Source organism: Lepisma saccharinum, chromosome 17 (assembly GCF_977018435.1).
Source record: "Lepisma saccharinum chromosome 17, izLepSacc3.1, whole genome shotgun sequence".
Classification (NCBI taxonomy): domain Eukaryota; kingdom Metazoa; phylum Arthropoda; class Insecta; order Zygentoma; family Lepismatidae; genus Lepisma; species Lepisma saccharinum.
In genome coordinates, this window is record NC_139245.1 from 61,359,712 (window position 1) to 61,384,157 (window position 24,446).

Below are 24,446 nucleotides of genomic sequence, written 5' to 3' on the forward strand. Positions count from 1 at the left end.
GTTTGGCACTAAGCAAAAAAAAAAAAAACGCTCATTGGAGTACTCTCCTTCCTACTGTATCATATAACAGCAGTCACTTGGGCTACTTTCAGTACATCATGTTGATTAGTTTTTGTTAACTAGAAAAAAAATATTTCCCCCTTAAAACGTATGGTTGACTCTCGCAAAACTATGAATACTAAACTCCCACCTACACATTACTTCGACATTTTTGCTACAAGAAATTTTCTCTCACCACTGTCTGGGGAACAAATGGAAATACTTTCAACCACTTTTGTTGGTGCTTGTTGTTATATTAGGCAGATAGGCTGCAAGTCTCCATTTAAAATTAATTAGTATCATTATGTTCAACATAAAAGTGAATACAGTTATGATTTCGTGACAAGTGGTGAAATTATACAAGAATTATATAAAATAAATTGATTCTTACAGTCCCATTGTAATAAAAAGAATACAGTCTCTGAATTCATTCTAATCGCCGTCAATTCTTGAAATGTACTTTCCATACCCAGAAGCTTCTGATATGATTTTGTAATAAGTTTATCTTCTGTGGAAACTTTTTCCTGGAAATTTGAGGGAGTCGTTTAATATCCTTGGCCTTCGACTACAACAATTTCGAGTTAGTCTCTGATTTGCCTTTAAAATCTTTCCATTACAAATCATCCCATGTGCAATATTTTATTTCACGGTGAACCTACTTTACATATGGAAGTGGAGCCTAATTGAAGAACTATAAACTGCCATAATTTCATGAATTTGTCACAGCAGGACAATATCTTGTAGAAAATAAACTCACTTTTGTGCAGCATCGTTATTTTACATTTTTATATTGCATGGGTAGAGTATATTTTATCCAAGGTGGATTGATTTAAATCAAGTGGTTTTATTAAAAAAATCCACTGATTTAATCACTTTAAAGAAATAATTTACAGAATAATGTACACAAGAAATTTGTAGACATCCAAATCACTTTTTGTGATAGCTCATTAATCTCGTAATCATTTAAAGGTGTATATTAGGGTCTAAGAAAGGAAACAACATATATGTACTGATGGGGTGAAGAAGCTCATATGATAGGAAATCTAATATGTAAATGTAATCACACTTAAAATATCTTGATTTAAAAATCAATAATATGTAAAATAGCCAATATTTTGTGCAGAATAATATACAAAATACTAATCATATTACCAGGTAAACATGCTGTAAATAAGCATGGCAGCTGATATTTTGCAATCTCAAATAAAAGATCACCAAAATTAAGTTACAGAAACTATAAAGAAATATTTTAAGTTACAATTATAGAGGTAAAAAAAAAAGGTAAAGTGTTCCCCTGTGCATAGCACCACGCCATGAAGGCGTATAGGGGGTGTGAGGGTAACGCCCCACACTTTCTTGATCCGGTTGTGAGTGGGGGTGATGTGATCAGCATCACGCCCCTGACCGCCTTTATCCCCCAGGGTTTCCCCCAGGTACCCATGTTATTCGATGCTGGGTGGGCGCCAGGGCCGCTTTCACCGTTAGAAAAGTTCCCGGATTTGAACCGGCCGGGGATCGAACCGGGGACCTTGAGCATGGTAGTCAGACGCGTTACCGACTGAGCCACCGCGCTCGTCCAGAATGTCTTATATTCACTAGGAAAAAGTTACTCAAATTATTATTGGGCCTCCCCGATGGCGCAGTGGTATCGTCTTCTCCTTGTAATCAAGGGGTCCCGGGTTCGATACCCGGTGGAGGCACAAGTGGTTCGGATTCCACTTTAAACTGTAGGTCCAGTCCCGATTAGCCTTACTGTGCATAAAGTGGACTTAAAACAACAAACCAGTCAATCAAATTATTATTATAGTTCCATTAACACATTGAATAAACATTTTCATGGTAGATTTATAAACATGCTGCCAAAAGTTAAGCATGCGATGGTATAATCAACAAAAATGTAATAGTAAAGGTTTGATTAACACAAAATTACACATGAAGGTACCAAATGTGTTTGTGCATTAAAGAAAACAACAATTGTGTACAAAGATTTTTAAGAAATATTTGCTTTTTGAAAGTTATATGATGACTTTACATTTTGGGTCATTAACATAATAATGTTTAAAGGCAAACAAACCAAACAAAACTTACAGTAATATGGTATGTGACCAAAAGAAACTTACATTAATATGGTAATTGACCACCCCGGACCTTCAAACAAACTTTACAACGATTTTCCATGCTTTCAATGAGGTGATCAACCATCTCAGATGCAACCATTGGCCATTCCTCCATTAGGGCAGTTTCCAACTCTCTGATATTTGCTGGAGGAGGTAAACATGCAGAAAGAGCACGCCCAAGGGCATCCGAAAGATTTTCAATGGGATTAATGTTGGGGGAATATGCCGGCCACTCCATACAAGAAATGCCCTCACTTTCCAAGTACTTGTCAACGATGTTGGCTCGATGGGATGGGCATTATCATCCATAAGGGGGAAATCAGCACAAACTGCTGCAGTGTAGACTCTCACAATAGGGAATAGGATTTCATCCCGATACAACGCAGCAGTCACAGAACCGCCTTTACAGATGTGCAGGTCTGTGAGATATCCCATTGAATTTCCAGCTCACACCATGATATTGCCACCTCTGAATGTGTGATGTTCGATGATGTCCTTAGCCTGATTGCCTGTGCCTCATTCTCTCCAGACCCTTACATGCTTATCATCTGATTCCTGGGTAAATCTGGACTCGTCCGTGAACAAAAGATTGCACCAATCCGAGACAGTCCAATTGACATGTTGATGACACCACTTTAATCTTGCCCCTCTGGCTTGGATGGTTAGTGCAACACAAACACGAGGCACTCTGTCATTCAATCCCTTGATGTGGAGCCTTTGGCGAACAGAACTGACAGATATTGTCTTACCAAGTGCCATTGCAACCATGGATGTAACAGTTGTGGAGGTCGCTCGTTGATTCCGCTTGGCTACTATAGCAATATATCGATCATCAGAGTGGAGTGGTAAACCTTGGACGACGGGGCATAGGTCTCCGGACAACTATTTGACTTGTTTGGAATTGTTTCCATAATCGAGAATTTTCCGAATGATCAATGCCAAAGAAAACAGCGACATCTTTGATTGACTGTCTTGCTTCAATGCATCTGAGAGCATGCCAGCGTTCACTGTCTGTCATTCGTTTTCTTTCAGCCGTAGAAACAAGAATGTTATCAAAAATAATCCTACAAAAGTTATAAACACTTAATATCAGCTTTTAAATGCACCTCAAATCCTTCAGATTGCTGGTGTCTTCAACGAAAGTGTGATGATTCTTGCACGAAATTCTCGCATTTATGCTATTTCAAGAGCACAGACGAAGCACCTAAACCTCACATCAGGTTAAGTTTGCAGCAGGTTTTTGCATATGTAGATCCAAACGTGCGCACTAAATATAGTTCCGCTGAGACGGGTTCCATTCCCTACACAATTGTACACTTGCAACAAAACAGTAATTTAATGTGTACAGCCAGCCGCACACCGGATCCGACATGACGACTCATTTTGTTGCAAACCGACTCGAGGGAACGTTTAACATGGGGCTCTTATGAGCTGCCGCACACCGGACGAAACATTTGACTCGAGTCATACAAATAAGAACCTAAATTCCTGAAATGACAGATGTCATAGATCTTGTGTTTATACATTTACTTTAGATGCAATAATAATAAAAATCAATGCTTTTTTCAGGCGGTACGCAAGAGCATGCCATACTGGTAACCTTTATATGTGAGAATGAAACTAAAATAATTTTATTTTAAGGAAAGAAGTGTGTTTTTGTATATGTGTGCGTGTGAGTACATGTATGCATGATCATTAGACCTCGGATTTTTAGGTTCTAAAAATGTACTTTTAGGTTCCTAAAATGTATTTTAGGTTCCTAAAGTATGTTCTAAAAATCCTGAAATAGGTTCTAAAAATTCTAAAATAGGTTCAAAAAATCCTCTGTGTGATGTAACAATAATATAAAACCTTAAAAGTATACAAAAACCTAAGAAAAGGTTTGATTTGGGCACAATAACCTAAAATAGGTTCTAACAAGCAAATTAGGTTATTTTATCCACTATAAAACTTCATCAGTTGTTGCATTTTTTAATGAAACACTGATGTAACTTTTTATTTTTCATTTACCTGCAAAGGAAAAAATATGTTGAATACCTAAAATCCGAGGTCTAATGATCATTTAATATACCACAATATTTAGAGCAGTTCTTATGATAAACACAATAACATATAATAACAACAAACTAACTTGTACCGAATACTTTCTTTACAGAAAAAAAACACTAATAAGAATTATTAATATTTGTTTTATTTTGTCGGAAGCAAAGTGACTCGTCTTGTCGCTTTGTGTCCCATCATGTTGCGTATCATTGCTTTGTGACTCATGGTGTTGCATTGCATCATTTCAGATCTGGTGCGTGGTTGGCCTAATACCCAGACAAAATGATACACCCATTAGCAGGTATGGACTTGATTGGTTGCAATCGCTGTGCAGATGAACTTGAATCTGCAGATTCGTCAACTGGGCAGTCTGGTAGCACTGAAGAAATACAAAAGCTCAAGAGCGAGTCGAATGAGACTGAATATGTTGCAAAGCACGTGGAATCATTGATATCAGTGTTGCACATCCCACTATTTTAACCCTATTTTTATTGTGTTTCATTGCTATTCGTACTGTACAGTGGGGAGAATTTCTGAATCGAGGTCTCCTGTTCAGTGTCCGACTTTGCCCGAGTGTTATTTTGAGCATCATCTGAAGGAGAAAGCTCTTCAAAGTTAAACAACTTGTTTTAAATACATATTCCTCCTTAGAGCAACAAGACCAAAATAAAACAGTCCATGAGGTGATTTGCTGTCAATGCGCTCACAAACTGTCTCAGATGATGAATGATTTGCAGTTGAGTTTAGGAGTAGAAAACGATTGTTTGTTGTTTGAAGACAAAATAATCTCCGCAGTATTAAAAGATATCTGCTGTAAAAAATAAATGGACGAGACATGCGTCAACCTGGGTCGTACATTGATTCAACTGTGGGAGCGTGGAAACCCACCACCAGGACTGAAGCAACCAACGATGTGGGAGGGGGTTATTGGTTCATGCACTGGCGGCAATGAAGGCTTTGCTGAAGACGCATGTTTATTGTTCTGTGCAAAGAAAGGGAAGGGTGATTATCACCAAGAAATGGACAGACCAACGTTTGGCTCCTAGTTTAGTGAAGTGATTCATAAATTGAAACCAAACAGAGAAATAATAGCAGACAATTCACTACATTGTATATATCACCAATAACAAATCATGCTTTTTAGGTAGTATAAACTTGAAGGGCGTGTGTCTTATAGTAACGTATGTATTGCGTACGAAGCAACCAAGATTTTCATAAAGTTCTTTCTTTCGAAACGAACAATAACTCATTAAATTCAAAAGGGGCCTGTCATTTACTTTTACCTTTGCTTTTTTCTTTTCCGTGTGCTCGACATACACAGATGCCCTCGAGGATATTTCACGCAGTGTATATACAGTATCAGAAACAGATAAATGTATATTTACACATATTTTTTTTATTTGTTTTTATCAAACTGTTCAAATATGTTACAGGGCCAGAAGATGCTTTTCTATAAAAAAAAACATATATTTATGTGTATGGTGCCATAAACCATACAAGCAATTTTAAGTTGTTTTTTTTAAGTAGGTATAAAAAATAATCAAAAATTATTTTTTTAAAAAAAAATTATGATTTTTATCCACCCTGATTTTATCTAACATGCATTCCATACCTGTATCAAATTACTACATATATAGCAGTATTATTTTATTTAGCGATGAAATAATGCTGCAAAGATGTCAGCACTGTGTACATTTAATTCTTTCAAAGTACATGGAACAATGTAATCATCATTAAAGAGGAAAATAGCACCAAGTCTTCAATTTATTAGGTATCTCATGCAAACGATTCACAATACACTGTGTACATAATTCCCATACACAATTATCCCAATTGTCCTTACTAATCTGTTCATACACAGTAATATTAACATCTACTAACATAATGTACTTACTCTAACATCTGGTGTTATATCAGAAATATGACCAATAGATGACTGAAATGAAGAGGTATTACAATTCTTTCTTAAAAATCTTCCTATCCTTGCAACAGCTGATATGTACATATGTAGCCAATATGGAGCTTTTATCTTGTCAGTTCATCGTGCTTTTAATGAACTTGGTAGGTGCCCCTCCTGTGACTGGTTTCCAGTCATTTTCTTTTGCACCTCCATTACCTTACACATTAATGAAAGAGTGAAGACTACATTTAGTGGCATTCATTGGCCTTTATTGAGAAGTTTGTAAGAAGTTAAAGACTGCACATATCAAAACTTAGGTCCCAGCTACAACTCACCATCCAAAGAAGTTTCAGTATTTGTGGATTTCCATATCCAGCCTCTTGCAAATGATCTGCCTCCTATCTTTATGACACCAACCATTTACTCCAGAAAGATCAACATCCTTACACCATTGCCATCCAAAACAATCCTTGCTACCATCGATGTAACTTCCCTTTACACCAACATATATATTTCCCTCGTACTCTGGCTGCCCTCCATAGTGGAGTAGTTAGCACATTGTGTTATGACACCAAGTGCCCTTGGTTTGAATCCAGGCCTGGGCATGGATGTCGTTTGTGAGTGTCTCTTCATCAATTTCAACATATCATTCATTGTCAGGATTAGCCAAAAGTGACAGAAAATGAATTAAAATAAACCAAATGAATCAAAGCCCTCAACCTCCTCAGCAGCAGACGAAAACCCCCACAACCCCAGCACTAACTTCTTCATCCATCAAGCCACCTTGTCTTCATGTGCAACAGCTCCACCTTTGAAGACCAACATGACCTATAAATCCGAGACACAGCCATGGCCATTACAATGGCTCCATCCTGTGCCAACCTCTTCATGGTCAAACTCGAAGAAGAGTTCCTAAACCCAACCACTAAAACCCACTCATATGGTTCCATTTTATAGACAACATCTTAATGCTCTGGACACATGCAGAACCATCCCTATGCACTTTCCTGGACCAACTCGACCACTTCTGCTCCATCAAGTTCACCTGGGCCCACTGCACCATCCAAATTGCCATCCTGCATATGCACATTGAGGAAGGTCATTTGGAAATACCCATACATGCCAAATCCACCAAGCATCTGTAACACCTACACTTCTCCAGCTCCCACCCATTCCACGCCAAGAAAGCCATCCCATTCTATCTGTCCCTCAGGAGACAACACCTGAACACATAACCAATCTCCTGACTGAACTACAACTTCGGCCTTCATGAAACCTGGTCAACATTGGATATCCTTTACCTTCCACCCCAAAGGGACCTACCACACCTCAAACCTTCTCTGTGTCCTCACCTGGAACATGTGTGGTGTCTTTTTCCTGGGGGAATAATTCACAACCCTCAACATCAGGATCAACAACTGTCACTCCACCCACAACCTGGACTTAACCTTTGCCATCCATACCAACCATCACAATATGTCTTTCAATTATTGTTTCCGGGTAGCGATCATCCTCTCCTTATGCGAATCTGCCAACACGTCAGTATGAAAAGGATGAGAAGGACTACACATCAGCCATGAGTGCAACCTAACCATCACGTTAACAAAACTTCAATTTTTTTTCTACCACTGAAGATGTCACTCGCATCTGCGAAAATTTGAATTTTTCCAGTTTCTGGTGCATGTTTCCACTTTCCTTTTTTACTTGTTGCACACACACATACATGCATATATATTTATGTATGTATTGTATATTGTCTTCAATTAGAACACCATCTGATGTTTGTGTGTAAAATGTATTTTCAGATAGCAAGTGCCTTATCTTCATCAACACTAATGGAGTTTTACAATCTCTCTTTGTCCAACCTACTGAAGATAGAACCTGACGTCATGAGTTGTTCAATCAAGAGTGAACCAAATGAAGAATCAACCGAAGAAAACACTTGGCAGCCACCAGCATCATCATCATCAGTTATTCAATCTGAACCAGAGAAGGGACAAATGAAAGTCGAAGAGCCAAATGATTTTGCTCGTAGCTCCTTTCACATTTACTTGAACTCTTGTGCTGGGATGAATGCATTTTTGCAGGAGGATAGTAAAGATTTGGATACGATTGATGACATTGCAAAGTTTGTTGCTGTTAGATGCAAAAGTGATGAGAGTGACAATGTTAATGTAGACCCTGAAGATGTGAAGAGTGAACTCACAATTGAACATGAAGGTCCATCTGCAGAGACAGAAAGGTGAGTGCATGAAGTATATTCAAATTAATGAAATCGAGTACCACAATACTTGAATCATAATAATAAAATAATGTAACATGTGACTCCACGGCCCTGGAAGGGCCTTGGCACTTATCCTGACTTCCAGTCTCCCTCCCACAATCATACCTACAGGTGTGGTGATCTTTAACCGGTAATGGGGTGATGTGTGGTTGGCACATTGAACCCTCAGCCGTTGAAGGAGATATTTGGGACTTGGTTATGCTACTCACTCGTAGCTCCCCAATTTCGTCACGATGGTGGCTTGCCACTGGTCCCTGTACACAAACCGAGAATCCAGGCAGACTCCAACCCATGCTATCCCACAGATGGAGTCCAAAGCATATATGGACAGAGTTATGAATTCTTGCGTGTAGGGCTTAAACAATGAAGATGAGTGATGAAGTCACACTCACAATGAACACCCATGTCAATGTGTGCATGAGCACCCTTCTTTACTCTGCACACGTCAATATGGTAATCTAACTCTATCCAGACAGGTTTCAGTATGTTCTCTTCAATGGTTTGCACCTCAGCACTAATACAATAGAGTTCTTAGATGTTGGATCTTAATGAAAGTGTGTATGAAACTGATGTTGCGCACTCATGATCAACCTACTCTCGCAAGATGCTTATTCCACACCACGGGCAACCATTTTACAACTGGTCAGCATGTAACTTGTAGACAGAATTCAGAATTTAGAAGATACTTTTCTAACAGATAATTGTTTTTCTCTTCTTAGGGAGTGTTAGATTAAAAAGTGCTAAGACATTCATGTTGTTATGTTCAATGCCAATCATAATTTTACTTTATATTAGGTTAGGTGTGTTAGGTTTGATTAATTTTACTTTTTTTTTAGGATTCTAATATTTGGTTTTGTGCCATTTGCACTTACACAACTTTTCACTTTTGAGTGTGTATAGAACCAGGTTTTCAGATTTTAAAAAATGGTGAAAATATTCTGGAATACATTTTTCCTATGTGGATCACATTTTGGACCAAATGTCTGTGCTAATTGTGTTTTGTGTACCTTGAAGTGAATATTAGGTTAAAAAACACATCTAAGTTCACTGATTTAAAAGTATTCATCACTATAGTCTAGGGTGCATGTTCTCAAACTTTTTCATTTCACGGCACCCTTAGTGTTTGAAGATTTTCCCACGGTACCCAAATCAGAATGCATGCCTATCTAATATTTGCAACGCTCAGTTACTGTGGTTAGGTTGCTTGCCTTAAGTTCAGAAATAGACACATATTTACAATTCAGAAATATTTTATGTGTAAAAAGTACTAAATAAGCACATATTTGAAAACATCACATCATGATTGAATATATTGGAACATTTTGCGGTGCCCCTGTAAGCCAGCCTAGGTGTCCCAGGGTGCCGAGGTGCACACTTTGAAAACCACTGTTCTAGGAGAAACAATCGATCACTTGCCCCTAAGTTGTATCTCAATATTGTAAGATTAAATTGCTACTAAAATATAGCAAATAAAAAAAACCTGCAGATGCATCACAAGATTCAGCATTCCATTTTAGCTTCTATGCAAATATCAATTTTGCCAACAACAACCTTGGAAATGATACTTTTATTAGCTTGAAAGCTAATGTTTTGTAGCTACAACTCAAGGTGGTTAGTGTTGGCAAAACTTTACTTTTGTCCCAAAAAAAGAGCAATGCTATTTATATTGTAAACATGTTAAACAATTTTTTAATCAACAGCAAACTTGTTTTGAATTAATACAACAGAAGAAAACTTATTTCATGAGAAGATTGTTTCAGGAGGAATCTTGTTATATGCGACCAATTTCTTTAAACTTGGGAGTTGATTTTTTTTTCCATGCTTAGTGCAATATCATATATATATATATATATATATATATATATATATATATATATATATATATATATATATATATATATATATATATATATCTGTCTTGACTAGTTGGTGTAAAATTGTGGAAACACATTGTGGAGGTTATCAAATAAATCAAATGCAGTTTGCCAGTCCCTTTGCTGTGTGTTAACTATTTCACAAATATAAAATAAGTGGCACAAAAATTTGTGCAGTTTGAAACACTGAACAGGTTCTCTTCCACCTGGAAATAATTTTTGTTACATTTGAATGCAATGAGGCAAATTTCGTACAATTTTAGGTGAGATATCAGTAAAGATATCTTGCACAATACTGCACGATTCTGTAAATTGCGACTTTTCCTTGATCTGTGGTGAAAAATGGTTCACAAGTCTGGCACAAGTTTTTTTCCACTGACATGAATATGTTTTACACAGTTTCTCCTTAGTAATCTCATGGAGCAGTTTTGTTAGTCCCCCTGTTATAGTGTTTCATCAAGAATGAAACATCGTAGATTCAAATCCTGCCTTCTCCTGTTTCTTTTTTTCTTGTTATTTACCGAGTGCAAAGTGTTGTAATAATGTAATGTAAGATTATGTTATATCTTTAAGTATTTATGCATTCCCCAAGAAATGCTTCTGCTCAGCTTGTTTGATTTTTCTCTGGTGCAGCAACAGTACCCCAAAGATTTGTTTACTGGACATTGAAGCTCACTATTAGAACAGGCTACATGGTATAGCACACTACTTGGATATTGATGCTGTTAGCTGATATATCCCCCTTTAAATACTAAAAAATTGCGAAATCCACAACTTCAGAATTAGGCATATCTCAAAACAGCATCAAGCAAAAAATAAACTAAGTATGCCATCTTGTAGCTGAATAATTGTACTAATACATGGAAATGAAAAGAAAATAAAAAAAAAATGAGGCCTCTTTCCATTCCCGAGAAAAAAAAATATTAAGAAATATCAATGTAAATTATCAGACTTCCTCCCCTATCAGAATATGGGACAGCCCGTTCTCCTCCCTTTCTTTGTTCCCAGTGGAGCAGTCCATGCCTTGAGAAGTTGTGGAACATTTTTCTCCTTTGATGGATAGCGTAGTGGTAATGTCGCCTCCTTATAATCAAGGTGTTCTGGGTTTGATGCAAGGTTGAGGTACGAAATGTTCAGATCCCACTTTAAACTGCAAGTCCCCAGTCGCAATTAGCCTTAATGTGCATAAAGTGGGCTAAAAAAAAATTCTACCAAGCTCTATATAGAGTGGCATACCAAAGACTTTCGAAGGGGGGGAGGGGACTATACATTTTTTTAGTAGCCAGCCATCTCCTTGCAGTTTTTTCCTGCCTTTTAAATTCTTTTTTCTGGGAAAGAGGGGGTTTCTGATCCCCACCAGCCACCCCTCTGGACACGCCAATGTCTGTATTCCAATAAGAGTATGTTTGTAATAAATTCTGTATTAATGTACCAAATAAAACATAACTTTATTGTAAAAAAGTCTGTACTTGGCACTATTCTGTGTGTACGAGATTCCCAAAATATACCAATTTCAATTCAGGTAGGTCTAATTGCGAACCTTTGTGGCGCACTTGTTACCGCAGCATTCCACAGTGGCATGGGTCCCGAGTTTTTGAATCCTGGGCTGGAGATGATTGTTCTTCGTGAGTGTTGCTTGAGCAATTTCATAATATCATCACTCATCCTCATTGTTGTGATTTGCCAAAATTGGCAGAAAGGCAACATAGAATAACTTAGTATTAAGCAATCAGTCTCAAATAGACCTAGAGAAAGCAGGCTTAGAATATTTCCATCATCTTTAATATTGTTACTGCAAAGAACCAATGTGCTTTTATTATCATCATGGCAATTGTTTTAAGACATTTTAAAACATCAAATGCAAATATATATTTTAGGGTGCTTCACCTTGCAAGAATAATGGGGTACTCCAGATATGGAATGCCTTATACAATGCGTTTAAATAGTTGCACAACCCAAATTTTGACCGACTCTACAATGAAAACCATAAGAGAGATATATACTGCACTTGAAGGTATTGTTAGTGCTATACAAACAGTATTTTTATTTTCAAAAAATATTTCGTTCTTCATCATTTGTATCATTTTCAAATGTCGAATAATTGTGTTTTACTTACTAATTGGTAATTTTCATTGTGGAATTGTCATAAGAAAGTTTAAAACCATGTGAAGTAGTAGCACACTTTTTCTCAAATATCCTGTCATAAATTGTCTTGAACCCTTATCCAGGTGCGTGTCTCTCATCTTTTGAGAGTAAATTTGACCCCCAAACATAAAATATTATGTGTAATATAGTAAAATTCATGTGGATAATAGACAATCTTTATGTATTTAAATTTACCATTTTTAACAACTTAAAGTAGTTTTCAAATGTAAATAAGAGTGGCAATTAGTTTCATAATATAATATAAACAGACATTGTGTTTTCACCAGTACATAATCCTTCATTGCAATAGTGAAATCTAACTCTATTAACGAGGCAAGTATATAATAGTAAATACAAAAGAAAAAAAAATGATGATACACATCAAATGTTTGTGTAAATTTAGCAATGTCAAATTTAAAGAAGAAAATGCACATCTTTAATTAGAATATTTTTCATTGAAAAACTGAGGTCTAATGCATATCAATTTTCACGATCATTTTTTTAATACAACTAACTAAATGTGACGATTGTATTATTTTCCTACATCATACAGGGTGGCGCATGAAATGATTCCCCATTTTGTTTTTAGATAACACCTATATTATAAAGAAGCTTTCAACGAAACCTACATCACAAGAAGGTTACATTTTGGAAAAATATACTACTGCAATACATGTTCAATATGACCACCTTTGTTATTGGTAACCTCAGTCAAGGAAACACCAATGTTACCAATTACCTTACGACACATGAGTTCCATAATTCCACTGCAAGCTTGAACCATAAGTCTTCTCAGTTCCATTAAATATTATTTTCCTGTATTTTACGGTTATTACAAGAATAAGAAAACAGTTTTTCGTTGTGACGTTTCAGGAGAACACACGCTCCTTTCATCAGACATTTATTTTCATTTTGACTAAAGATACAGTTATAACAATGGTTAGCAATTTTTTAAACAAAAAGAATCCGTTATATAATAGATGTTGTCAATGTTACATTGTAAAAAAATATATCAAATAAAAATAAAACAGACTGCTTCTTTTCACAGTTAGGTTGCTATATTACAACAACGTAACATTGACAACATCCATAATATAACGGATTATTTTTGTTTGAAAAATTGCTAACGGTTGGTATAACTTTATCTTTATTCAAAATGAAAATAAATGTCTGATGAAGAAAGTGTGTGTTCTCCTGAAACGTCACAATCGAAAAACTGTTTTCTTATGCTTGTTATAACCGTAAACTACATGAAAATAATTCTACAATGCAAGCAATGTGTACATACAAGAAAAACTACCATTAAATATTGCTCCTTTTTTAGGAAAATCTTTTTCCCCACCATCCAAATGAAAGTGTGCCTATTCAGAAAACAAAAAGTAGTTCAGTGTTGCATTGTTATCCTCAGCCCAACCATTCTCTGCTGTTTCTTTTCATTTGTTTATTTTTATAACATGGAAATCTTTTACGTATATATTTAGGTATATATATTTTACGTATATAAACTTCTTGATATCCCTAGTTGTATTGTTTGCTGCTTTTCTAGCCGATTTGCTTAGACTCCTCTGCATAGCGACTCAAACAGCTTCAGTATCCTCAGGCAAAGGCAAACATGTTTCGAACGATCACGTTTCAATTCCAGTACTGGTCCTTCCATTTGAAACTTTTCATGCCGTTTGTGGATCGCCTTTCTAGAGGGTGCCCACCAAATATGGAAATGTGCATGAAAAAGCGTCTTAGTCACAACAGTGCTTTTTGTTTCAGAAAAAAATAGCACAGTTGCAGATCGCAGTTGCTTTGCAAGTCTTCCTTAGTCTGCCATGTTGTCTACCCTAGATCCCTAGTGGTAACACCTTGAATTATGCTTCACATTTCATGATCCAAATTTCCAATGGCTATTGTAACTGCTGTTGACACACATGATGCCATTCTTCATCTCAGATGTGAAAAAATAAAAAAAACAAATAGGGATAATTTTTTGTGCCACCCTGTATAATACGTCACATAAACTTGATTTTTTACTTTTGTTGCTTTGGTCTATTTGGCATCCTTTTCCTTAAATTCTCTCTGTATCATTTCTTGGTAGCAATTTGCATTTTCTACAATGATTCTTACAGTAGTGCCATTTATGAAAAGCTATAAAGTCTTGATAGCAGACTTGGTAATTTTGGCAGCTGCACATGGTCCAGGAAGCCAAAAAAATGTTAATACTTTGTGTACAAACATTCGAACATGGGCAGGAAACTTTTCCCAGTGAGTTATCTTGTCTTTTCCTAGTAAATAATGTCCATCTTCGTTCAGGATATTTTTCTCTTCATCACCACTTATCTCATAATTACTATCATGTTCTGTCTCTCTTACATGATCTCTTGCTACACGATCTGATTCTTGAGTCAGTTTTTCATCTTGAAACACTTCAGATGAAGTATGTTCATCCACGTTTGAAATATCCACTAACTGCCGCCATATGCACTCCACATGTCTTTTATACGCGATTGTTTTGATGGATTTCTTAAAAAATAAAACATCAAGTTTAAAATGTGGTCACCAAACACAGCAAGAAAAACCTGATAAAATGATTCACTCCTAAAGCACAGTAAGCAAAAGTTTTAAAAGCATTAGCTACAAAAAAATCACACACGTTAGCAGGCACACAGGGGTAAATTTGACCTCAGCAAATTTGGAACAGTTTCACCTTGTTTCAGTTACTCACATATTGAAGGAAGCGATCTTGACATGTGAATTAGACTAATTTAGGAAGGTACTAGGAGGCTTGCAGTGTCACCAGCCCACAAATGTTGGGGCATAAAAGGATCTACCTGGAGGTCAAATTTACCCCCACATGCCTACTTAAGGGTTAATAACCTATATCTCCTTCCAGGTTATCACTGGTATATATGTTAATATATCAATTAGAAATTAGATGTGCTCTTCAAAAAAAATTCTTAGATAATGCTACATATTTATATCTTTCACTCATTATGTTTCAAATCAAAATTTCAGACCCAAATCGCTTCAAATAGGATTTCTTTCTTGCAGCTCGACACTAGCAAGAACATTCAGCTCTATATCAAAGACCAGTGAAACTAATCTAGAATCTACAAGGGAAGGAGAATCTACAAAATCTTCAAACACTGAAGGTTCGACATGTAACAAATCATTTATATGGAAGGATGATCTTGAAAAACATTTACGAATTCATACTGGAGAGAGGCCCTACATGTGTTCAACATGTAACAAATCATTTACACAGAAGGAAGATCTTGCAAGACATTTAAGAATTCATACTGGAGAGAGACCCTTTGAGTGCTCAACATGTAACAAATCATTTATATGGAAGGAAAGTCTTGCAAAACATATAAGAATTCATACTGGGGAGAGACCCTTTGAGTGTTCAACATGTAACAAATCATATACACAGAAGGAATGTCTTACAAAACATTTAAGAATTCATACTGGAGAGAGGCCCTACATGTGTTCAACATGTAGCAAGTCATTTACACAGAAGGAAGATCTTGCAAGACATTTAAGAATTCATACTGGGGAGAGGCCCTTCATGTGTTCAACATGTAACAAATCATTTACGTTGAAGCATAATCTTGAAAAACATTTAAGAATTCATACTGGAGAGAGGCCCTTTGAGTGTTCAATATGTAACAAATCATTTATACAAAAGAAAAATCTTGCAAAACATTTAAGAATTCATACTGAAGAGAGGCCCTACATGTGTTCAACATGTAACAAATCATTTATACAGAAGGAATATCTTGCAAGACATTTAAGAATTCATACTGGAGAGAGACCCTTTGAGTGTTCAGCATGTAACAAATCATTTATGTGGAAGGAAAGTCTTGCAAAACACATAAGAATTCATACTGGGGAGAGACCCTTTGAGTGTTCAACATGTAAGAAATCATTTACACAGAAGGAAAATCTTGCAATACATTTAAGAATTCACACTGGAGAGAGGCCCTACATGTGTTCAACATGTAGCAAGTCATTTACACAGAATGAAGATCTTGCAAAACATTTAAGAATTCATAATGTGGAGAGGCCCTGCATGTGTTCAACATGTAACAAATTATTTGCACATAATACAGGTCTTGTAAGACATTTAAGAATTCATACTGGAGAGAGACCCTTTGAGTGTTCAACATGTAACAAATCATTTATACGGAAGGAAAATCTTGCAATACATTTAAGAATTCATACTGGAGAGAGGCCCTACATGTGTTCAACATGTAGCAAGTCATTCACGCAAAAGGATCATCTTGCAAGGCATTTAAGAATTCATACTGGAGAGAGGGCCTACGTGTGTTCAACATGTAACAAATTATTTACACGGAATATAGATCTTGTAAGACATTTAAGAATTCACACTGGAGAGAAGCCCTATTTGTGTGCAACATGTAACAAATCATTTGTACAGAAGGGAGATCTTAGACGACATTCAGGAATTCATACATCTTAAAAGTCCCATTTTTATTCAACATTTACTATATTTTTCAACAGAATCCAATTATTTCAAGATATTCAAGGTTTCATACTAGACACAAACCTTTTATGTTCTGGCATGTATTTTATGTGCAATAAATAATTTGAAAAATGAGAAATTAAAAAAGATTTTGTAATGTAAAGAATTTTGTCGCAATCCATTAGTTCATTCACCTTACTAAGTGGTTCTTTCATCAGACTGCAACTTACCTTCTTTGGCTGGGACCACTCAAGGATCAACAGCCACGATGCCACATAAAGCATGGACCCCTACTTCTCAGGCTGTCCTCATTGATGCTTCCAGCATGTAGGTACCAATTTCCTAGAAAGAGGAATTTTAAATTAGTTTTCGAGGCACCCAATATGTAGCATGACGGATAAAATCTAATTACAACTATGTGACGTTGTCTTAGAATTGTATATCTTCAGGTTAAGAAACAAAGTAAAAATTAACTCTTAATCATATTTAACAACTCTTATATATTTTAGATTATTAATACATTTTGTGAATGATACATAAGTTGAGTAACATGCAGGCTTCCATGAATCAGCTCTCTTTATATGTACATTATACTTCAATACTTCCAATACACAATTGATTAAACATTGGTTTACATCTCTTTTATGTCACACGCCGCTAACGACTTATATCTGTGGAACTTTAAAATAATATGTAAGTAAAAATACATACTATACGTTCCTATTTCTGATGAGAAGCAGTTCCTTTGTACTAAACACTATGCATTTCATAGACTAATAAAAACTATGACTTCACTTGTTATTAGGCCAATCTTTGCTATGTTCGTAAATGCATAAAACTGTGTTATACGTATATGCATAATTGAAAATAGCTTATCTTGTGCATGACTCCTGAGACATGGATTGCAAAACTGAAGTAAACTCTAAGTAAACATATTGAGAATATATTAATGGGACTCAAAACTGACTGAAAACGTACAAATTTAAAAATATTAAATTCGACTCACTGTTCAAGTAGTAAATGAACCTTTTTATGGAAATATTCATTTTCTATAGCAAGGTGATGTAAAAGTTTTCAGCTTACATAGGATTCTATTAGTTCCAAATTACATCAAAATCCAAGACAATGTAGTATTATACTAAAGAAAAAGATTCCAAGAAGTGTTAGAAGGTTATTTAGTTTCAAAGGAAAATAAATCATGTGAAGTCAACTCTTTGTTGTCCTCTATTTATGACATAGCATCTGCAGAAACTGTCAATGATCTTAATTTCCATCCTGTTGTCAAATAGTTTTCACTGCCTGTTTTTTTGTAACAAGACATATTTCGAAAGAGAAAACTCAAAATCTGGTTGTCAACAAGCTTTGGGATTACGACTACATATAGTGTTACGATTGCTGCGATGCTGCTAAATAAGCATTTTTGCAACAAGAAAGGCTGCCTAAAACTCTTCATGAAATAACATTGTGAATATTTGGGAGGGTCTCAACCAGTTATAGAACCTGGAAATCTCAGGTAATTTTATAAATATAAAATTCTCAGTGAAAATCATCAGCATACATTAATTTTGCATCACTGATTAATTGATATTACACTTCTGTTTGCTAAAAGTGTTCTGTTCACATACACAGACAATCTTACCACAGATACTGTCAAAAGGTTTTAAATGAAATAACAGAAGATTATTGTAAGATATTGTAATAATTCATGCATGCATGCATTGTGAACTTAAAGCACATATCATTTTTGCTTCACCTTTACACAAGCCGTAGTAATTTTTTGTGTGGCCACTCATCACTTGTATTATGCCAGTGGTGTATTCTTCATGTTACCTTATTTAACATTGGTAAACCAACTTTTTTCATACATATTTAAAAATTTATCTTTTACAAATTAGTAATTGCTCATTATTGATTATGCAAACTGTTGAAACAAGCTTCTAAATCAGAATATAAGTAACTTACTTAAAGAACTTCATTTGTGTGTGTCACTGATTGTCGCCCTTCTAGTCACCTGGTTTCTTGCCCAATTGTACACAAGGATGGTGAGGGAGCCAAATCATGTGGGTGTGTATAGAGATATGATCTGTGTGGTCAATTCCACCGCTCAAAACAGCATTGGCAGGAGAAACAGCTTGTTCTTTCCTGCTTTTTCTGTTCCACTTGTGTGGGGAAAGGGAAAAATATTCCTTGGTTCAGGAAAACGTTACGTCCCATTTAAGGTAAGAAAGAAGATTTTATGAATAATTTAGAATTTGCTGGAAAATTTGAAGTTGTTGAACTTCTGTTTTCTTTTTACTAGCATACCTGCATTGGTGTTTTATTTCTGTTTCATCTGATTAATCGCCGCCCCCTGTGCTGCAGTGGTTAGCACATTGCGCTACAATGCCAGGAGTCCCGGATTCAAATACCGGCCTGGGCATGGATGTTTGTGATTGTCCATTCACAAATATCGTCACTTACCCCAACTTCGCAAATTAGCTAGAAGTGGCACAAGAAGCGAAGTAAAATAAACCAAATCAATCAATCAAATATCTGATGATCTTGGTGGGATGTACAAGAAAGATATACAATATACAAGAATCATTATTATTCTTAGAAAATAAGTCTTCTTGGCACAATGTTTTAAATGTTTGATTTGTTTAAAACCTGTTTTTTTTTGTTCTTGCTTAAAACCCTGTTTATAACATTTAAAACTTGTCTGCAACAATAAAAACTGTTTTTTTTTCTTTAAGGAAGATAATTTGCCAACCCTGAACGTTATCCCATGGGTATTCATGAAGATAGGCTTCGTTGTTAACTGAATATACATATTTATCCACAAACAGATCTGTGTGCATATTGTACAAAATAACACAGATTGAATAAAAGGGCAAAGTTACAAAACATGCAAATAACCACAGACTATCGAATATCTAGAATATGAAGAAAAAAACTTTGGCCAAAAGTATTCACGCAGCTTCCCCACTATTCTCGGGACAGTGTTGCTAGATCAGACTTGAAATAATTGGGAGATTGTTCCTTGGGGAACCATAAGATCTGCAAGTAGTGGATGAACAAATTTCTCTGTGGGTTGGGGTGGACAGGTATACACATGGGGGGGGGGGGGGGCAAGGAGGGCAATTGCCTCCTAATCGAGGAGCGCCTCCAGGATCACTCAGCAACCCAACATTGTTGAGTAGCAAGAATCCTGGAGGCGCTTGCTACCTGGTTGTTGAAATGGAGCTACCGCATCTTCACTCAACATAAAATTCTCTCACTACTTCTGGTCAACATATTCGTCTGATGTCTGCTAGTTGCAAGTAAGATGGCGGAAATTAGGTGCGTTGAATACGATTTTGATGGATTAAGGTATTCAGTAATGGAGCAGAAAGATATTCACGACCGATTGCAAAAAGGTAACTAAAGTATATAGCTCTAAGTTTAATAATTTTTAAATAATTTCACCCAAGTGCACCTTCAGGCTGCGCATACAGTATACTTAAATAGTAGAATCTTTCCTGCCACTTTATTCTCGGAGTTATCACCAACGAAATACTGAAGTTAAATAATTTATGAACCCAGCACTGTTCACAACATTAAGTTCTTGCATAACGGTTAAGCATGCTCATTCAAATACGTGTCCATATTGTGGCTGAGTGTATTAAGTGGTCGGCTTGAGATCTCGCTACCCAAGTTCCTGGGCCCGAATCCCGGTATGGGCATGGATATCATTTGTGGATTTCCCTTCATGTATGTGTCCAACTTCTTTTACAAGGAAGATTGACATCATGTATCGAGACTATTTCCTGTGTGAAATATATTATATTATTAAGAAATGCAATGTTTAAGAAGAGAGTTTTTTTTTTTAATCAAAGGGTCGTATATTCCTGTTTAAACGCGTGCTCATGCAACCTTGTTTCTTTTTTTTTCTCAGCTTCAAAACAAACACAAGAGAATACTTGCTTGGAAAGGATCATATTTTTTTTAGCGAGTTTTCAGTTTTTTCTGTAGAAAAGATGGCTTATGCATGTATACATCCCATACATATGTGCATGCATTATTTTGACACAAACAACTGTGTAGTGTGTATAGGCAATAGAGGCATCATACATTCACATGTAAATACGTGCTAATGAGATGAAAGGATGATTTGAGCATCATACTATTTTGAGAATTATTTATCTTTCAACACAATTGAAAACTGTGTACATATTGTGTCAGTTTCCAAATGCTTGGTGCTAATAAATATGGTATGTCACACAAAAAATACTGTGGTAACATTTTGTTCATGTTGAAATAGGAAATTCACCCTGAACAAATTACATATTACAATGCATTCCTATGTTTATAAAAGTTGTTTGTATCACTTCTGCATGTTAACGTATGCCCCTTGTAACCCAGTGATAACAGTTATTAAATTTGCATTTCAAATTTTGACTTTGCAACTGCATTCTTCAAGAGATATGCTGGAGCTGCTGAATTGACAGGAGTGACTGACAGTTCCCTACAAGGTAGGTTAAATAAAGTGTGGACACTGGATAGAAATTTATGTGACTTTGTTAGTAGGTTCCATAACTTATATGACATTATGTATGAGTTACCAGAAGCTTGAATAAATTGCTTGCGTTAAGTGTGGTATAAAATGTATTTCAAAGTACATTTTGGAAAGCTGTGCACTTACTCACTAAACATATTCTTTTACAGTAAAAAAAAAGTATAAAAAACTTACGTGATTGAGTATAATGGTTGCAGACGACATTTCACGAAGCTACGCTTCGCTTCTTCAGGTCTCTTTTCAGTACATACAGTACTTCGTCTTATATGTAAAAAATCCAGGATTAGCTAAAGGGGGTGTTTGGATATGGAATTTAAAATTACATGAAGATAAAAATGCCATGAGGCTAAGAGATAATTCTAAAAGAACGGTGTGCCCATATTACCATACAGAATGAATGACTACTGTAGCGTGCAAATGCTACATCCCCTCCAATGAGAACTCCACAAATTCCGATGCAGCGTGAGTCACTTCCTGCGTGACATGAAATTTAACAGACTCTTCACTATTTTTTTCCCCACCATTTAAACAAGTGAATCCAAGCCTCATTCATGTTACCATCATCCCTATTTAGATTTTTCCCCCTATCAACACAAATATTTGCAGCCTCGTGAACGTTCATATCAGGTTGTTTATGAACTCTTTTTACAACTTCTCTTTTTCTAATCTTATGATTTAATTCTAAAACATGTTCAGAAAGCCCGGTCTTCGAAGATTGTTCCCTAATGTCCTTGTCATGCACGTCCCAACGAGTTCCCATGCTTCTTCCAGTTTGTCCAATATATGCTTTATTACAAGAGCAAGTTATCTTATACACAACATTCTCATCTGTGACTTCTTTTCGCCCCTTTCCAACCTTTTTGTATTCAGTAAAGTATTCCTCTATATTTCGGGGAGCTGTCATTCCCCCTTTTAACCTGAAGTCTTTTAGAATCTTATCAAATTTTTCGGACATCCCTTTTACATATGGGATGCCGACGTATTTAAATTATATTTCCCCTACCTCGTTATTCTTACTTATCCCATTCTTTCCACCTTCTTTATTCAAGACTTTATAAGTGCCCCCCTTCTTTATTTTCCTCATTTACTCAACTTTTAACCGTTTCTTAACCCCACCTTCATTATCCAATTTTCTTCTTTCTCTCTTTCCTCCCTACAATTACAATGCCTCCTGGCCCGAATGTAGAAGTTCATGTATAGATTATTCTTAATTCTGTTTGTGTGTTCAGAATCTTGGTGGATGTATCTGTCCCCTGCTAACTTCTTGTGGTAAATGCCAGTCTGAAACCTGCCATTTAACCGTTCAATCCTCATGTCCAAATCGTTAATTACTCCTTTGTTTTCTATCTCGCAAGTGAATTTTATTCTATCGTCTTGTTCTCCCATGATTTTGAAAATACGATCTAATATTTCTTTTTTCCCGATAACCAAGATGTCATCAACATATCTACAAAAATATTTAATATCATCATATTAATAACAGTTCATACAGGGGCAGATCGAACACCTACTCCGATAATCATAATGGGGGAGGTAGTAGTTTCAACTACCGTAACGGGAGAGGAAACTCCCCGGTACGTAGAAACAACAACCAGGCTAGCCAGGGTTGTGGTCCCACTTATGCACAAGTGGTGGCTGTGGATTGGAACCGATCACCTGAACAAGGCCCCACATTAAATCCAAACAGCCCTCCATTTAGAACTGGTATCCAGCCTACCAGATCTTTAAATGCTTAGGCTCCCCTCTTACAGAAGGTAGGCAAGGGGGAAGCTCCATTGATGCTGATGACAGAGAAACACAAATAAAGCAACTGGTGAATGATGACAATAAATATGAAATTTGTAGGGTTGATTTAAATTTTTATGAGGATTTTGAAGATAACGAGGAATATTATAGTACAAAAAACTTTTCATTGCCAGTAAATATCAGGAACAAAGTAAAATGTAGTTCATTTGTTAATGTAAGTTTCAATAATAAAGAATATAAGGCACTTGTAGACACGGGAGCAGAAATTTCTGTAATGGCTGAGTGTGTTTGGAGAGAAATAACAAGTGACATTTCAAGACCTACCTTGCTTAATACTGATAATATAATGCTGATAGATTACAGTGGGAAAAAGAGACAAAAATCACTAGGGAAATTCATTACAGATGTGAATATTGGAGGTAAAATAGTAACCGTACAATTTTTAATAGTCAGAGAACTACCAGCAAGAATTTTGATTGGGTTAGATTTACTTTTTGCACTAGAGGCTAAGCTAGACCTGAAGGAAAGAGAGTTGTTACTAAACACGGAACAAGGGAGAAAAGTAGTACCATTGTTACCCCTACCACTTGCTGAAGGCACTCAGGATTTAGATAATCCTTGTAACAAGGTAAACAGGCAACCTAGGTATACAGTACCAGTTGGGAATACTCATTGTAATATACGGGCCACATCCCAAGAACTCTTTCAAAAAGCACAAGATGCAGAAATTCTAAATCCTACAGAAGAGGATATACTTTTAGACATATTATTAGAATTTAATGATCTTTTTGATGATAAGCCTGGGTGTTGCAATAACTATGTGCATAAAATAGAGGTAGATACCGCAGAACCTTTGGTAGCGAAGACTTATCCCATACCGTATAACTATAAATCTCAAGTCAGGGAACACTTACAGAAACTTTTAGAGTGGGATATAATAGAATTTAGTGAATCTTGTCACCTCAACCCCCTGGTGGTAATACTGAAATCTGATGGGTCGCTACGCATTTGCACTGACATGCGTAATGTCAACTTGCACCAGAAATTAATTCAAACCAAGCCTATTAGGATAGATGAGGCTTTGCAAGGTTTTCAAGGCAAGAAATACATAACCACCATAGACATGTTTTCAGGTTTTTACCAGATTTTGATTACAGAGGAGTCTAAACCACTTACAGCGTTCAGTTTCGATGGTAAACTATACCAGTATAAAAGGTTAGTTTTTGGTTCTTCGAATGGAGTGCAAGCTTTTACTGAAGCTATGAATAGAACATTGGGGGATACACTTTC

The 24,446-nt window shown here is 36.1% G+C and overlaps 1 protein-coding gene across 1 annotated transcript; it reads left to right on the forward strand.

Annotated features, from left to right (window-relative positions):
* Positions 1-7,908: 7,908 nt before the first annotated feature.
* Positions 7,909-16,948, forward strand: LOC146001322 (uncharacterized). The gene is made up of 2 exons (XM_083138634.1): positions 7,909-8,341; positions 15,442-16,948. Exons 1-2 carry the CDS (start codon positions 7,935-7,937, stop codon positions 16,871-16,873), a joined length of 1,839 nt encoding a protein of 612 aa, XP_082994760.1. The 5' UTR covers positions 7,909-7,934; the 3' UTR covers positions 16,874-16,948.
* Positions 16,949-24,446: the final 7,498 nt, after the last annotated feature.

What these genes read in the sequence shown, in the direction of transcription:
- LOC146001322 (XM_083138634.1), top strand. Translation starts at nt 7,935, where the DNA reads ATGGAGTTTTACAATCTCTCTTTGTCCAACCTACTGAAGATAGAACCT. An exon ending in CCATCTGCAGAGACAGAAAG is followed by an intron (nt 8,342 to 15,441) that starts GTGAGTGCATGA and finishes TCTTTCTTGCAG; the next exon opens with CTCGACACTAGCAAGAACAT.